The sequence below is a fragment of the Triticum aestivum genome, chromosome 2B, assembly GCF_018294505.1.
Source record: "Triticum aestivum cultivar Chinese Spring chromosome 2B, IWGSC CS RefSeq v2.1, whole genome shotgun sequence".
NCBI lineage: Eukaryota > Viridiplantae > Streptophyta > Magnoliopsida > Poales > Poaceae > Triticum > Triticum aestivum.
This window is the reverse complement of record NC_057798.1, coordinates 431,692,097-431,709,162: the sequence shown is the minus strand read 5'-3', so window position 1 is coordinate 431,709,162 and position 17,066 is coordinate 431,692,097. Positions and strand designations below refer to the sequence as shown.

General features: G+C 41.8%; 1 protein-coding gene and 1 non-coding gene across 2 annotated transcripts; both read left to right on the top strand.

The window, feature by feature from the left end:
- Nucleotides 1–14,169: 14,169 nt before the first annotated feature.
- Nucleotides 14,170–14,769, top strand: LOC123045306 (uncharacterized). The gene has a single exon (XM_044468308.1). It carries the CDS (start codon nt 14,178–14,180, stop codon nt 14,514–14,516), a length of 339 nt encoding a protein of 112 aa, XP_044324243.1. The 5' UTR covers nt 14,170–14,177; the 3' UTR covers nt 14,517–14,769.
- Nucleotides 14,770–14,865: 96 nt separating this feature from the next.
- On the top strand, nt 14,866–14,939 carry TRNAV-CAC (transfer RNA valine (anticodon CAC)). Its single transcript has one exon. It is a non-coding gene; the product is annotated as a tRNA-Val (tRNA).
- The last annotated feature ends 2,127 nt before the right edge of the window (nt 14,940–17,066 follow it).

The following is a 17,066-nucleotide window of genomic DNA, read 5'->3' as shown; positions in this document are numbered from 1 at the left end:
CCAAACTGATGGACAAACTGAAGTAGTCAATAGAACGTTGTCTACTATGCTTAGGGCTGTTTTGAAGAATAATAAGAAAATGTGGGAGGAATGCTTGCCTCATATTGAATTTGCTTATAATCGTTCATTGCATTCTACTACTAAGATGTGCCCTTTTGAAGTTGTGTATGGTTTCCTACCTCGTGCACCTATTGATTTGTTGCCTCTTCCATCTTCGGAGAAGGTTAATTTTGATGCTAAACAACATGCTGAATTGATTTTAAAAATGCATGAGTTAACTAAGGAAAACATTGAGCGTATGAATGCTAAATATAAACTTGCTGGAGATAAGGGTAGAAAACATGTTGTGTTTGCACCTGGAGATCTTGTTTGGTTACATTTGCGTAAGGATAGATTTCCTGATTTGCGCAAATCAAAGTTAATGCCACGTGCTGATGGTCCCTTTAAGGTGTTAGAGAAAATAAATGATAATGCATATAAACTTGAGCTGTCTGCAGATTTTGGGGTTAGTCCCACTTTTAACATTGCAGATTTGAAGCCTTATTTGGGTGAGGAAGATGAACTTCCGTCGAGGACGACTTCATTTCAAGAAGGGGAGGATGATGAGGACTTCAATACAATTGTTACACCCACAGCCCCTGCTGCTATACATACTGGACCAATTACTAGAGCCCGTGCACACCAACTAAATTACCAGGTACTTTCGTTTCTTGGTAATGATTCTAATGTTCATGAGAATATGATGCTGCCTAAATTGGATACATTTGTTTTGCTTACAAATGAAGGGCCTAGCTTGGAGAAGGATGAACATTGGAGCAAGAACAAGCATGGAGATGATGGCATGCGCAAGGGGAACAAGAACGGAGTTACAAGTGATGATTTCAGGACTTTGAAGCCACCATAATGGGTGCATGAAGCCTTGGACGAAATATACAAGATGCCACTTCATAAATTTCGTCCCGAGGCTATTTTAGGTGCTGCGTCACCTTATTATTGGGCCAGGTCCATGTAATTTCGAAATACATAAGTATAGGCTATTTTTAGAGTCCGTATGTGTGGGGAAACAAGAGATAGGGTTGATTTCGGACCCATCCACAAAGGGCCATGAAATTCCCCCCTCTTCCTCCATATATACAGCCCTTAGGGCATCGTTTAGACTTTGGGTTTTGTTTAGATTAAAAGTTCGCCATAGCTGCAACTTCGCGTACTTCGTTTGTGTTCAACGACCAGACAAAGACGTCACAGAACCCCACCTTGATCAATAAAGCTTTCATCTTATATTCGCAATATCCAGATTGCAATCTCAGTTTCTTGCTTGTTCTTCGTTTGCTCGCAGGAAACAGACCCTCGTGGTCAGGTTGATCATGCTCCGGCGTGGTCAATAACCTCTCGGAGTTGGTTTAGCGATTGCTAAGGCGCGACGTCCTCGCACGTTCGTAGTCGGATCGTCAAAGTCGACTGCCACCAAAGCGATATCCATCATCTCATCGAAAGACGGGACACCTTTGCCTCTATCATACTAGAATAACACCTTAAGATACAAATCAACCAAAACCCTAATGTCACCTAGATACTCCATTATCACCTCAAGTATCCGTGGGCATGATTATATGATATGCATCACACAATCTCAGATTCATCCAACCAACACAAAGTACTTCAAAGAGTGCCCCAAAGTTTCTATTGGAGAGTCAAGAACGTGTGCCAACCCCTATGCATAGGTTCCCAATGTCACGAAACCCGCAAGTTGATCACCAAAACATACATCAAGTGGCACATGATATCCCATTGTCACCACAGATAATCACGACAAGACATACATCAAGTGTTCTCATAAAAGACTCAATTCGATAAGATAACTTCAAAGGGGAAACTCAATTCATCACAAGAGAGTAGAGGGGGAGAAACATCATAAGATCCAACTACAATAGCAAAGCTCGGGATACATCAATATCATGCCATAGAGGAACACGAGAGAGAACACTAGAGAGAGAGAGATCAAACACATAGCTACTGGTACATACCCTCAGCCCCGAGGGTGAACTACTCCCTCCTCGTCATGGATAGCGCCGGGATGATGAAGATGGCCACCGATGATGGGTTCCCCCTCCGACAGGGTGCCGAAACGGGCTCCCGAGAGGTTTTTGGTGGCTACAGAGGCTTGCCGTGGTGGAACTCCTGATCTATCTTCTGTTCTGGAAGTTTTACGATACGTAGGTATATATGGGTGCAGGGGGTACATCGGTGGACCGAAGGGGGGCCACGAGGCAGGGGGGCGCGCCCCCCACCCTTGTGGGCACCTCCCTTCTTCCCTGACATGCACTCCAAGTCCATCGGGAGGCTTTCCTTCCAAAAATAACTTCTCCAGTTGATTTCGTTCCGTTTTGACTCCGTCTGATATTCTTTTTCCTCGAAACACTGAAATAGGCATAAAACAACAAATCTGGGCTGGGCCTCCGGTTAATAGGTTAGTCCCAAAAATAATATAAAAGTGGATAATAAAGCCCAATATTGCCTAAAACAGTAGATAAAGTAGCATGGAGCAATCAAAAATTATAGATACGTTGGAGACGTATCAAGCATCCCCAACTTAATTCCTGCTCGTCCTTGAGTAGGCAAATGATAAAAGGAGAATTTTTGATGCGGAGTGATACTTTGGCATAATTTCAATGTAAATCTTCTTACTTGTGATATGAATATTCAGATCCAAAAGATTCAAGACAAAAGTTTAATATTGACATAAAAATAATAATACTTCAAGCATACTAACTAAGCAATTATGTCTTCTCAAAATAACATGGCCAAAGAAAGTTATCCCTACAAAATCATATAGTCTGGCTATGCTCTATCTTCACCACACGAAGTATTTAAATCATGCACAACCCCGATGACAAGCCAAGTAATTGTTTCATACTTTAACATTTTCAAAACTTTTTCTATCTTCACGCAATACATGAGCGTGAGCCATGGATATAGCACTATATGTGGAATAGAATGGTGGTTGTGGAGAAGACAAAAAGAGGGGAAGATAGTCTCACATCAACTAGGCGTATCAACGGGCTATGGAGATGCCCATCAATAGATATCAATGTGAGTGAGTAGGGATTGCCGTGCAACGGATGCACTAGAGCTATAAGTATATGAAAGCTCAACAAAAGGAACTAAGTGGGTGTGCATCCAACTCGCTTGCTCACGAAGACCTAGGGCATTTGAGGAAGCCCATCATTGGAATATACAAGCCAAGTTCTATAATGAAAAATTCCCACTAGTATATGAAAGTGACAAAATGAGAGACTCTCTATCATGAAGATCTTGGTGCTACTTTGAAGCACAAGTGTGGTAAAAGGATAGTAGCATTGTCCCTTCTCTCTTTTTCTCTCATTTTTTTATTTGGGCCTTTTCTCTTCTTTTTTATGGCCTCTTTTTTTCTTTTTATTTTTTTCTATTTTTTGTCCGGAGTCTCATCCCGACTTGTGGGGGAATCATAGTCTCCATCATCCTTTCCTCACTGGGACAATGCTCTAATAATGATGATCATCACACTTTTATTTACTTACAAATCAACAATTACAACTCGATACTTAGAACAAAATATGACTCTATATGAATGCCTCCGGCGGTGTACCGGGATGTGCAATGACTCATGAGTGACATGTATGAAAGAATTATGAATGGTGGCTTTGCCACAAATACGATGTCAACTACATGATCATGCTAGCAATATGACAATGATGGAGCGTGTCATAATAAACGGAACGGTGGAAAGTTGCATGGCAATATATCTCGAAATGGCTATGGAAATGCCATGATAAGTAGGTATGGTGGTTGTTTTGAGGAAAATATATGGTGGGTGTATGATACCGGCGAAAAGTGCGTGGTATTAGAGAGGCTAGCAATGGTGGAAGGATGGGAAAAAGTGCGTATAATCCATGGACTCAACATTAGTCATAAAAAACGCATATACTTATTGCAAAAAAATTAGAAGTTATCAAAGCAAAGTATTACGCACATGCTCCTAGGGGGATAGATTGGTAGGAAAAGGCCATCACTCGTCCCCGACCGCCACTCATAAGGAAGACAATCAATAAATAAATCATGCTCCGAGTTCATCACATAACGGTTCACCATACGTGCATGCTACGGGAATCACAAACTTCAACACAAGTATTATTTAAGTTCACAACTACTCAACTAGCATGACTCTAATATCACCATCTTCATATCTCAAAACAATTATCAAGCATCAAACTTTTCTTAGTATTCAACACACTCATAAGAATTCTTACAAATCTTTTATGCTTAGCATATTAGGATTTTAAACAAATTACCATGCTATTTAAGACTCTCAAAATAATATAAGTGAAGCATGAGAGTTCATCTATTTATTAAAAATAAAACTACCACCATGCTCTAAAAGATATAAGTGATGCACTAGTGCAAATGACAAACTACTCCGAAAGATATAAGTGAAGATCAATGAGTAGTCGAATAATTATACAACTATGTGAAGACTCTCCCAATTAATAATTTCAGATCTTGGTATTTTATTCAAACAGCAAGCAAAGCTAAAGAAAACTACATTGCAAGGATAGCACAACTCATGTGAAGAAGCAAAAACTTAGGCTCAACCGGTACTAACCGATAGTTGTTGAAGAAGAAAGGTGGGATGCCTACCGGGGCATCCCCAAGCTTAGATGCTTGAGACTTATTGAAATATTATCTTGGGGTGCCTTGGGCATCCCCAAGCTTGAGCTTTTGTGTCTCCTTAATTCCTCTCATGTCATGGTTTCTCTTTTTATCAAAAGCTTCATTCACAACAAACTCAACAAGAACTCGTGAGATAGGTTAGTATAAACCAATGCAAAACCTTATCATTTTCTACTGTAAAAAATCACTAAAATTATTATTCCACATTGAATACTAAATGCCTCTGCATATTTAATACTCCTATCCTCAAATAGAATCATTAAACAAGCAAACATATGCAAACAAAGCAAACATAACAGCAATCTGTCAAAACAGTATAGTCTGTAAAGAATGCAGGAGTATCAATACTTCCCTAACTCCAAAAATTATGAACTAAAATTTCCACTGTAATAAATTTACCAGATCTCAATATTCAAAAATATTCAACATTATACCATTCTCTGACGTTTCTAGCGAATTTTTGCAACAGCGGTAAACTTTCTGTTTTCAAACAGCAACATGCATACTAGCAAAATAAGCATGGCAAAGGCTATCCTTGACTTTTTTATTGGAATTAAAGATGTAAAACATTATTCTAACTAACAGCAAGCAAATACTAACAAAATAAAATGACGCTCTAAGCAAAACACATATCATGTGGTGAATAAAAATATAGCTCCAAGTAAAGTTACCGATGAACGAAGACGAAAGAGGGGATGCCATCCGGGGCATCCCCAAGCTTAGGCTCTTGGTTGTCCTTGAATATTACCTTGAGGTGCCTTGGTAATCCCCAATCTTAGGCTCTTGCCACTCCTTATTCCGTAGTCCATCGAATCTTTATCCAAAACATGAAAACTTCACAACACAAAACTTAACAGAAAACTCGTAAGCTCCGTTAGTATAACAAAATAAAACAACCACTTAGGTACTGTAATGAACTCATTATAAATTCATATTGGTGCAATACCTACTGTATTCTAACTTATCTATGGTTCATACCCTCCAATACTACTCATAGATTCATCAAAATAAGCAAACAACACATAGAAAACAGAATCTGTCAAAAACAGAACAGTCTGTAGTAATCTGTATCAAACGTATACCTTTGTAACTCCAAAAATCCTACAAAATTAGGAAGTCCTAAGAAATATGTGTACCAATCCATAGAAAAAAGAATCAGATCAGAAACGCGTTTCTGTGAATTAACAAAACTAATTTACTGGGTGCAAAAGTTTCTGATTTTCAGCAGGATCAACACAACTAACACCGTAAGCCATCCTAAAGGTCTTACTTGGCACTTTATTGAAACAAAAGCTATAAAACATGATTACTACAGTAGCATAATCATGTGTACACACAAAAAAAGTAAGGATACATATTGGTTTGTCTCCCAACAAGCGCTTTTCTTTAGTGCCTTTCTAGCTAGGCATGATGATAATGATGATGCTCACATAAAAGATAAGAATTGAAACATAACGGGAGCATCATGAAGCATATGACTATCACATTTAAGTCTAACCCACTTCCTATGCATAGGGATTTTTTGAGCAAACAACTTATGGGAACAATAATCAACAAGCATAGGAAGGTAACACAAGCATAGCTTCAAGAATTTAAGCACATAGAGAGGAAACTTGATATTATTGCAATTCCTACAAGCATATGTTCCTCCCTCATAATAATTTTCAGTAGCATCATGAATAAATTCAACAATATAACCAGCACCTAAAGCATTATTTTCATGATCTACTTGCATAGAAAATTTACTACTCTCCACATAAGCAAAATTCTTCTCATGAATAATAGTGGTAGCAAACTCAACAAAATAACTATCATGTGATTGAAAATTAAGATCAAGATGACAAGTTTCATGGTTATCATTATTCTTTAAAGCATACGTGTCATCACAATAATCATCATAGATAGGACGCATACTTTCATCATAGTAAATTTGCTCATCAAAGCTTGGGGGACAAAAAATATCATCTTCATCAAACATAGCTTCCCCAAGCTTGTGGCTTTGCATATCATTAGCATCATGGATATTCAAGGAATTCATACTAACAACATTACAATCATGCTCATCTTTCAAAGATTTAGTGCCAAACAATTTAGAGATTTATTCTTCTAGCACTTGAGCACAATTATCCTTTCCATCATACTCACGAAAGATATTAAAAAGGTGAAGCGTATGAGACAAACTTAACTCCATTTTTTTGTAATTTTCTTTTATAGACTAACTAGTGCTAAAATAAGAAACAAAAAGATTTGATTGCAAGATCTAAAGATATACCTTCAAGAACTCACCTCCCCGACAACGGCGCCAGAAAAGAGCTTGATGTCTACTACACAACCTTCTTCTTGTAGACGTTGTTGGGCCTGCAAGTGCACAGGTTTGTAGGACAGTAGCAAATTTCCCTCAAGTGGATGACCTAAGGTTTATCAATCCGTAGGAGGTGTAGGATGAAGATGGTCTCTCTCAAGCAACCCTGCAACCAAATAACAAAGAGTCTCTTGTGTCCCCAACACACCCAATACAATGGTAAACTGTATAGGTGCACTAGTTTGGCGAAGAGATGGTGATACAATTGCAAAATAGATAGTAGATATAGGTTTTTGTAGTCAGAAATAATAAAAACAGCAAGGTCACTAATGATAAAAGTGAGCGTAAACGGTATTGCAATGATAGGAAACAAGGCCTAGGGTTCATACTTTCACTAGTGCAAGTTCTCTCAACAATAATAACATAGATAGATAATATAACAAGCCCTCAACATGCAACAAAGAGTCACTCCGAAGCCACTAATAGCGGAGAACAAACATAGAGATTATGGTAGGGTACGAAACCACCTCAAAGTTATTCTTTCGGATCAATCTATAAAAGAGTTCGTACTAGAATAACACCTTAAGATACAAATCAACCAAAACCCTAATGTCACCTAGATACTCCATTGTCACCTCAAGTATCCGTGGGCATGATTATACGATATGCATCACACAATCTCAGATTCATCCAACCAACACAAAGTACTTCAAAGAGTGCCCCAAACTTTCTATCGGAGAGTCAAGAACGTGTGCCAACCCCTATGCATAGGTTCCCAATGTCACGAAACCCGCAAGTTGATCACCAAAACATACATCAAGTGGCACATGATATCCCATTGTCACCACAGATAATCACGGCAAGACATACATCAAGTGTTCTCATAAAAGACTTGATCCGATAAGATAACTTCAAAGGGGAAACTCAATTCATCACAAGAGAGTAGAGGGGGAGAAACATCATAAGATCCACCTACAATAGCAAAGCTCGGGATACATCAAGATCGTGCCATAGAGGAACACGAGAGAGAGAGAGATCAAACACATAGCTACTGGTACATACCCTCGGCCCCGAGGGTGAACTACTACCTCCTTGTCATGGATAGCGCCGGGATGATGAAGATGGCCACCGGTGATGGGTTCCCCCTCCATCAGGGTGCCGGAACGGGCTCCCGAGAGGTTTTTGGTGGCTACAGAGACTTGCCGCGGCGGAACTCCCGATCTATCTTCTGTTCTGGAAGTTTTACGATACATAGGTATATATGGGTGCAGGGGGTACGTCGGTGGACTGAAGAGGGGGCCACGAGGCAGGGGGCGCTCCCTAGGGGGGTGGGCACGCCCCCCACCCTCGTGGGCATCTCCCTTCTTCCCTGACGTGCACTCCAAGTCCATCGGGTGGCTTTCCTTCCAAAAATAACTTCTCCAGTTGATTTCGTTCCGTTTTGACTCTGTCTGATATTCCTTTTCCTCCAAACACTGAAATAGGCATAAAACAGCAAATCTGGGCTGGGCCTCCGGTTAATAGGTTAGTCCTAAAAATAATATAAAAGTGGATAATAAAGCCCAATATTTCCTAAAACAGTAGATAAAGTAGCATGGAGCAATCAAAAATTATAGATACATTGGAGACGTATCACATCTCCTGTTTGGAGTTACAAATATGAGCAACTGAACCAGTATCAAATACCCAGGCACTACTATGAGCATTAGTAAGGAACACATCAGTAACATGTATATCAAATATACCTTTGTTCACTTTTCCATCCTTCTTATCCGCCAAATATTTGGGGCAATTCCGCTTCCAGTGACCATTTGCCTTGCAGTAGAAGCACTTAGTTTCAGGCTTGGGTCCAGCTTTGGGCTTCTTCACGGGAGCAGCAACTTTTTTGCCATTCTTCTTGAAGTTCCCTTTCTTTCCCTTGCCCTTTTTCTTGAAACTAGTGGTCTTGTTAACCATCAACACTTGATGCTCCTTCTTGATTTCTACCTCCGCTGATTTCAGCACCGCGAAGACCTTGGGAATCGTTTTCGTCATCCCTTGCATATTATAGTTCATCATGGAGCCTTTATAGCTTGGTGGCAGTGATTGAAGAACTCTATCAATAACACACTCATCTGGGAGCTCAATTACCAGCTGAGTCAAGTGGTTATGATACCTAGACATTTTGAGTATGTGTTCACTGACACAACTGTTCTCCTCCATCTTGCAGCTATAGAACTTGTTAGGGACTTCATATCTCTCAAACCGGGCATTAGCTTGAAATATCAACTTCAACTCTTGGAACATCTCATATGGTCTGTGGCATTCAAAACGTTTTTGAAGTCCCGATTCTAAGCCGTAAAGCAAGGCACACTGAACTGTTGAGTAGTCATCAAATCGAGCCTGCCAGACGTTCATAACATCTGCAGTAGCTCCTGCAGCAGGTCTATCACCTAGTGGTGTATCAAGGACATAATTCTTCTATGCGGCAATGAGGATAATCCTCAAGTTACGAACCTAGTCCGTGTAGTTGCTACCATCATCTTTCAACTTAGCTTTCTCAAGGAACGCATTAAAATTCAAGGGAACGGTAGCACGGGCCATTGACCTACAACATAGATATGCAAAAACTATTAAGACTAAGTTCATGATAAATTAAATTCAATAATCAAATTACTAATGAACTTCCACTTAAATTAACATCCCTCAAGTTATCTAAGCGATACATGATCCAAATCAACTAAATCATGTCCGATCATCACGTGAGACGGGGTAGTCATCAATGGTGAACATCTCTATGTTGATCATATCTGCTATATGACTCATGTTTGACTTTTCGGTCCCCAGTGTTCCGAGACCATGTATGTACATGCTAGGCTCATCAAGTTTAACCCAAGTATTCTGCTTGTGCAAAATTGGCTTACACCCGTTGTAGGTGAACGTAGAGTCTATCACACTCGATCAACACGAGGTGCTTCGAAGCGACGGACTTTAGCAACTGTGCATACTCGGGGAGAACATTTTTATCTTGAAATTAAGTGAAGGGGTCATCTTATAATGCTACCGTTGTTCTAAGCAAAATAAGATGCATAAAGGATAAACATCACATGCAATCAAAATATGTGACATGATATGGCCATCATCATCTTGTGATTTTGATCTCCATCTTCAAAGCATTGTCATGATCTCCATCGTCACCGGCTCGACACCTTGATCTCAATCGTTGCGTCAGGGTCATCTCGTCAACTATTGCTTCTACAACTATTGCTAACGCATAGCGATAAAGTAAAGCAATTACATGGCGCTTGTGTTTCATACAATAATTAAGAGACAACCCTAAGGCCCTTGCCGGTTGTCGATATTACAAAACATGATCATATCATACAACAACGTATATCACATCACGTCTTGACCATATCACATCACAACATGCCCTGCAAAAACAAGTTAGACGTCCTGTACTTTGTTCTTGCAAGTTTTGCGTGGCTGCTACGGGAGAACCGTTCTTACCTACGCAAAAACCACAACAATGATTTATCAAGTTCGTTGTTTTAACCTTCTTGAAGGACCGGCCGTAGTCAAATTTGATTCAACTAAACTAGTAGAAACAGACACCCGCCAGCCACCTTTATGCAAAATAAGTTGCATGTCAGTCGGTGGAACCGGTCTCATGTATGTGGACATGTAAGGTTGGTCCAGGCCGCTTCATCCCACAATGCCGCCGAATCAAAATAAGACATTGGTGGCAAGAAGTATGAACATCACCGCCCACAACTCCTTTGTGTTCTACTCATGCATATCATCTACGCATAGACCTGGCTCTTGATGCCACTGTTGGGAAACGTTGCATGGAAAACAAAAAAAATTCTATGCACACACAAGATCTATCCATGAAGATGCATAGCTACGAGAGGGGAGAGTGTGCCTACGTACCCTCATAGACCGTTAAGCGGAAGCGTTTTTCAACGCATTGATGTAGTCATACACCTTCATGATCCACCTGATCAAGTACCGAACGTACGACAGCTCTGCATTCAGCACACGTTCAGCTCGATGACGTCCTCACATTCTTGATCCAGCAAGACGGGCGAAGTAGTAGATGAGTTCCGCAGCACGACAACGTGGTGATGGTGGTGATACAACTATCTTCGCAGGGCTTCGCCGAGCACTACGAAAATATGACCGAGGACGAACAAGAGGGAGAGGGGCACCACACACGGCTAGGGAATCGTGGTGTGTGTTGCCCCTCTCCCTCCACACACATATATATAGGTGGGGGAAGGAGGGGAGGCAGCCTAGGGTTCCCCCAAGGGGCCGGTGGACACCTTGGGTGCCTGCCCTGGCCGTGCCCCCCATCCTTTTTGGGCGCGCGGGAGGAAGGCGGGAGGGGGTGCCCCCCCCCCTCTTCCCTTCTCTTAGGTGGAGAGAAGGCACGAGGGGCTAGCCCTCCCTCTTTCCTTTCCTAGGGCCGGCGGCCAGGGAGAGGGTGCGCCAGCCCCCTTGTGGGATGGTATGTGCCTTCCCTTGGCCCATTAGGCCTATATACCTCCTGAAACCCCTTCCGGTGATCCGATGAATACTCGGTACACCCCGAAACCTTTTCGGTGACCAAATATCATCGTCCTATATATCAATATTTACCTCCAGACCATTCCGGAGCTCCTCGTCATGTCTGTGATCTCATCCGAGACTCTGAACAACATTCGGTCTCCAATTCACATAACTCATATAATATTATACATCAACGAACGTTAAGCGTGCGGACCGAACGGGTTTGAGAATGATGTAGACTTGACCGAGACGCCTCTCCGGTCAATGGCCAATAGCAGGACCTGGATGCCCATATTGGTTCCTACATATTCTACGAAGATCTTTATTGGTCGAACCTTTATGACAACATACGTAATTCCCTTTGTCTGTTGGCATGTTAATTGCCCGAGATTCGGTCGTTGGTATCTCCATACCTAGTTCAATCTCGTTACTGTCAAGTCTCTTTACTCGTTCCATAATACATCATCTTGCAACTAACTCCTTAGTCACTTTGCTTGTAAGCTTCTTATGATGTGTATTACCGAGAAGGCCCAGAGATACCTCTCTGATACACGGAGTGATAAATCCCAATCTCGATCCATGCCAACTCAACAGACACCTTCGAAGATACCTGTAGAGCGTCTTTATAATCTCTCAGTTATGTTGTGACGTTTGATTGCACAAAAGGCATTCCTCCGGTATCCGGGAGTTGCATGATTTTATGGTCGAAGGAACATGTATTTGACATTAAGAAAGCAGTAGCAATAAACTGAACGATCATATGCGAAGCTACCGGATGGGTCTTGTCCATCACATCATTCTCCTAATAATGTGATCCGTATCAAATGACAACTCATATCTATGGTTAGGAAACCTTAATCATCTTTTGATCAACGAGCTAGTCTAGTAGAGGCTCACTAGGACACGTATTTGTTTATGTATCCACACATGTATTTAAGTTTCCGGTCAATACAATTCTAGCATGAATAATAAACCTTTATCATGAATAAGAAAATATAATAATAACAACTTTATTATTGCCTCTAGAGTATATTTCCATCACCGACGATGTCGTTGCGAGGGCAACAACTGGCAACAAGCCGATGGTGTTTCGAGGGTTGTCGCTCTGCCCATCCATGGCGGCAGTCGGCGGCGTTCGCTAGGGCTATCTGCTCGAGCACATCGTCTGATTTTTTTAGGCCAGAAACGACCGAGAAAGGTTAGATCTGGCAGTTTGAAGGTGTTGTATCTAATGGGTGACATGGGACAGGCTGAGCGTTTGGGCTGGCCTGCCGGCGCCTAATAGTCCCCTAAATTATGTGGTGGAAATCTTCTTCTAAATACAAGATTTATGTTCAAACTTTCACTCAAAATATAAAGGAGTCCGGTAAATTCAAACAAAGGAAGTAGTGGCGACTAGCGAGTGATTTCAATCGGCATTCACGTGTTATCGCCTAAATTGTGTGGTGGAAATCTTCTTTTAAATGCAAAATTTATGTTCAAATTTTCACTCCAAATATAAGACTACCTATAGTGAAAGTAACATAGATGGTAACATTACACATATCTAAATAAAATAGATGATGTGACAAGCAGTTAATGAAAAAAAAGGCGTGTAGTAACATAGCTAGTTACTAATACTATGAGTAACATCATACATACTAAGGGTTGAATCTATAACCTAATAAATAAAGTGTTGCATAACAACACACGTCCCCATTGTAGAGGTGATAATATAGACTAGTAACATATGCATGTTAGTAGTCTAAGGCTGGTATAGTGGGGAGTAACTTAGACTAGTAATTACTACCTCTATAATGCATAATACTCCCTCTCTCTCAGTTTACAGGACGTGTGCGTATCCCTAGGTCGTCAATTTGACCAACTTAATACAAGTCATTTATTACAAAAAATATACCAATATAAAATTCATAAGTTCTATTTTCAAACCGTATAATTTTTGTGTTATATAGTTTATATTAGGGTGATAAAATTGACAACCTAGGTATACGCGCAGGACTTTAAACTGAGACGGGGAAGTATCATAGATGGTCTCATTTATTGTCATGCATGACACGTACTAGCATCACATTTATTATGTTACAGTATCTACCTATATTACTATAACCATCTCTCTTTTCTTAAATTGCCTGCCACATAAGCATGTTTGCGAGTCTCAAATATATGATACTACTTATGTTACCTCACTATGGCCAGCCTAACTTACTATTCACTATGGCTAAGCGAGCCTGATGAATGCGAACAGAGAAAGTAGTGGCGACTAGCGAGTGATTTCGATCGGCATTCACCTGTTACACCTGCTGCGTCGGCGTCGGCGTCGGTGCACCGGATATGTCCTCCACCGCTCATTCTTTTGTTTTTCGGCGGCCCGGACCCACGGAAGCTCCTTCTGGTTCCTTCCATCCACGCCCACGGCAACGCGACGCAACGCACGCAAAGGTTTCCTCGACTAGAACGGAACGTATACTTTCCCCCTCCCGATGCACAAGAGAGTACCTAGCCAATGTCGTGTGGGCCCCAATACGTTCAGGACAACATTCGGCCCACATGTCACGGGCATATCAAGCGGCATGGGGAGCTGAGCTGGCGGCCACCCACTCCCCCCACTCTGCGAGCAAAGCTGGAGAGGCACACATTAATGCGTGACCTCCCCCGTCTCCGCCGCACTGCACACACACATCCTGGAGAGTTCCCAGAAAAAAAAATCCAGAGTCTCGCTCAAAATTTGGGGGTTTTAGACAGAACAGATCAGAGAGAGGAGAGGGAGATGGCGGACTGGGGCCCGGTGATCGTCGCGACGGTGCTGTTCGTGCTGCTGACGCCGGGGCTACTGTGCACGCTGCCGGGGCGCGGGCGGGTGGCGGAGTTCGGCAGCATGCACACCAGCGGCCTCTCCATCCTCATCCACGCCGTCCTCTACTTCGCGCTCGTCACCATCTTCCTCATCGCCGTCGGCGTCCACGTCTACACCGGCTAGCCGGGCGCGCCCGCCGCCAGCATCGATCGGTTCGAGCTCCTCCGCTGGATTTTAGTTTAAGATCTGTCTGTCTGCAGAGCTATCAGCTATGGTTGTGGGGTCTTGTAATCCAATTTGGTGGTATGTTTTTCTAAACTTGGTTTCATTGCAACCGGTGTTAAAAGATCGATGCTGCATACGGCGTGTTGCGTTATGCTCGTATATATACGCTCGATTGAAAATTCGAGTACGGTTCGATTCGTCGTTTGTTTTTTGCCTTCGAGTTGTTCTGGTGTTGGCTGAGGATTTGATTACGCTTCAAATAGGAATTTAAGAATATATTTAATATTGACTCGATTGTTAGCACCTTGTCTGGGTGGTGTAGTTGGTTATCACGTTAGTCTCACACACTAAAGGTCCCCAGTTCGAACCTGGGCTCAGACAACTGTTTTTTCCCCTAGTTTAATGTATTTTTGGAAACACATTTAGTTTTTTTAAGAGAAAGCCTCTCGGTATTTTATTTCTCAGCCAACAAACTTACATCATTTGTTACAAAAGGCATAATGAAATTGGGAGGATCTCCATCCCAGCCAAAATTAGAGTACCATAGGAGTGCTTCGCCGAATGGTGAGCCATCTCAATTGGTTCCGTAGGACAGTGAGAATGTAACTCCTGACTCTCGCAGACCCCTTAAAACTACGACCCGTATAAGTTTACGGGCTGAGAAAAACGTATTATAAGGACCGATTTTAGCTGCGACCGAACAGAGCCCGTATAATCAGCACGTAAAAAGGAATATTCTCTAAATATACCCACAACTAGCTTTTTTTTCGTCATCTTCCTCGAGGCAACTTGAAATCGATCGGCGCGGCCGCCGGCGGACAAGCGGACGAGGAAGACACGGGGCGGCCGCGGCACACGGACGGAGGCCAGGGCGGCCGGGGACCGGCGGCTGGCGGCCTTGGCTGCCGTCGAGAGATACGCATCTAGCTAGCCGTGCGAATCGATTGAGCTAGCAGCTAGCTTAGCTCCGTTCGAGAGCCGGGCGAGCGCGGCGGCTGGGTCGGGGACGAGCGGATGGGAGTGACCATGAAGATTCCGATGGCAGTTAAACTCCCGTCAATGGTCGTTCATGTATGCAGGGCCCCTTGGGCTTGACTCCGAAATCCTTATATTCACAGTTTCGGCGGGGATGTTTTCTGCGTCCCTTAAAAAAAATTACGGGTCGAAACCGTTTACGGTTTCTATTTGGGTCGCTTTTTTCGCCGAAAACTGTGAGCCAACGGTTATTTTACAGATTCGTACGTTACACGGGGTTTGCTAGAGATTGCTAGAGATGCTCTAAAAACGCAATGTGTGGACCAAAGGTATCTATCTCTCCATTGCATGCATTGATTAGCTCATGAGAGTCTGACTTGATTGTCACTCACATGAGTGCAACCTAACTTCTCAACTAGCTTCAGTCCTTTCAGCAAAGCAAACGCGGAGGTAGCTTACCAAAGATCTCTATCTCTCCATTGTACTAGATGGAAATGCACGCCTTGCCGCGCCGTTCTTCTTCCATGAAAGACAACAGCGGAAATTAGATATATGCAATCAGATATGTTAATGTGCCAACTTGTTTTTCGTTGTGATGTGATAACTGTGGTAACGAAGTGTTTCAATGAATTAGAGACCATTTGTGTCATTCTTTGATTTCTATGCATTCTAAAATAAATTTTGTAACAACTGTCCTGATGACATGACATAGAAAATGGATGTGTATGAGGAACATGCATTTTTCGTCAAAAAAGGAACATGCATCGGAATGAATTAGCCACCAGGACACAATAATTTGGTACTTCCAATATGTACAATCTTGTTACAAAGTTTACTCCCTCCTTCCATGTATATAGGGCCTAATGTGTTTTTCGAGGCTAACTTTGACCACATATTAGAGCAATAATATGTGACATGCGAGTTACACAAAGCACATCATCAAATTCGTACGTGGAAGGAGCACATCATCAAGTATGTATTGATATTTGTTACTTTGTTTCAACGGTTCGCAATGCAGTATAGATATACATCTTTTTTTCCGAGGAGAATGGTTTAAACAAACAAGAATTATCAAAGGGCCCATGTGAAACATAGTCCACGTGAACTGCAAAAGGAATATAATCGGACAATTCAGTGGGCAATTGCTAAATTCTATATATATGTACCTTTCATCTTAATAAGCTCATTCAATGTAATGTAGCTACAACATCATATTTACAGGTGCAATTCTGGTATCAGAAGATAAACCACTGCAATTTGTGGACCATGGACAATGTTATGTAGAGCAGTGAGGCACACAATGATATAAAAAATCACAAGCTTTTAGAATATGTGTGACATCTAAAAACAAGTTAAAATAAAATCAATAATTAACATTTGATACACTAAATAATCATCTAGTTATCCGGTACGATGTTTTTAATATAAAGGTCTAACCTTCAACTTCATTGACCTTTTGTTATGGTACTGAAGCCTTGAACAATTAAATCTGCGAATCATTCTGGTGGAAGAGGCATATGAAAGACCATTCAC

Excerpts from the sequence above, each read along its gene's own strand:
- LOC123045306 (XM_044468308.1), top strand. The coding sequence starts at position 14,178 with ATGCGTGACCTCCCCCGTCTCCGCCGCACTGCACACACACATCCTGGA.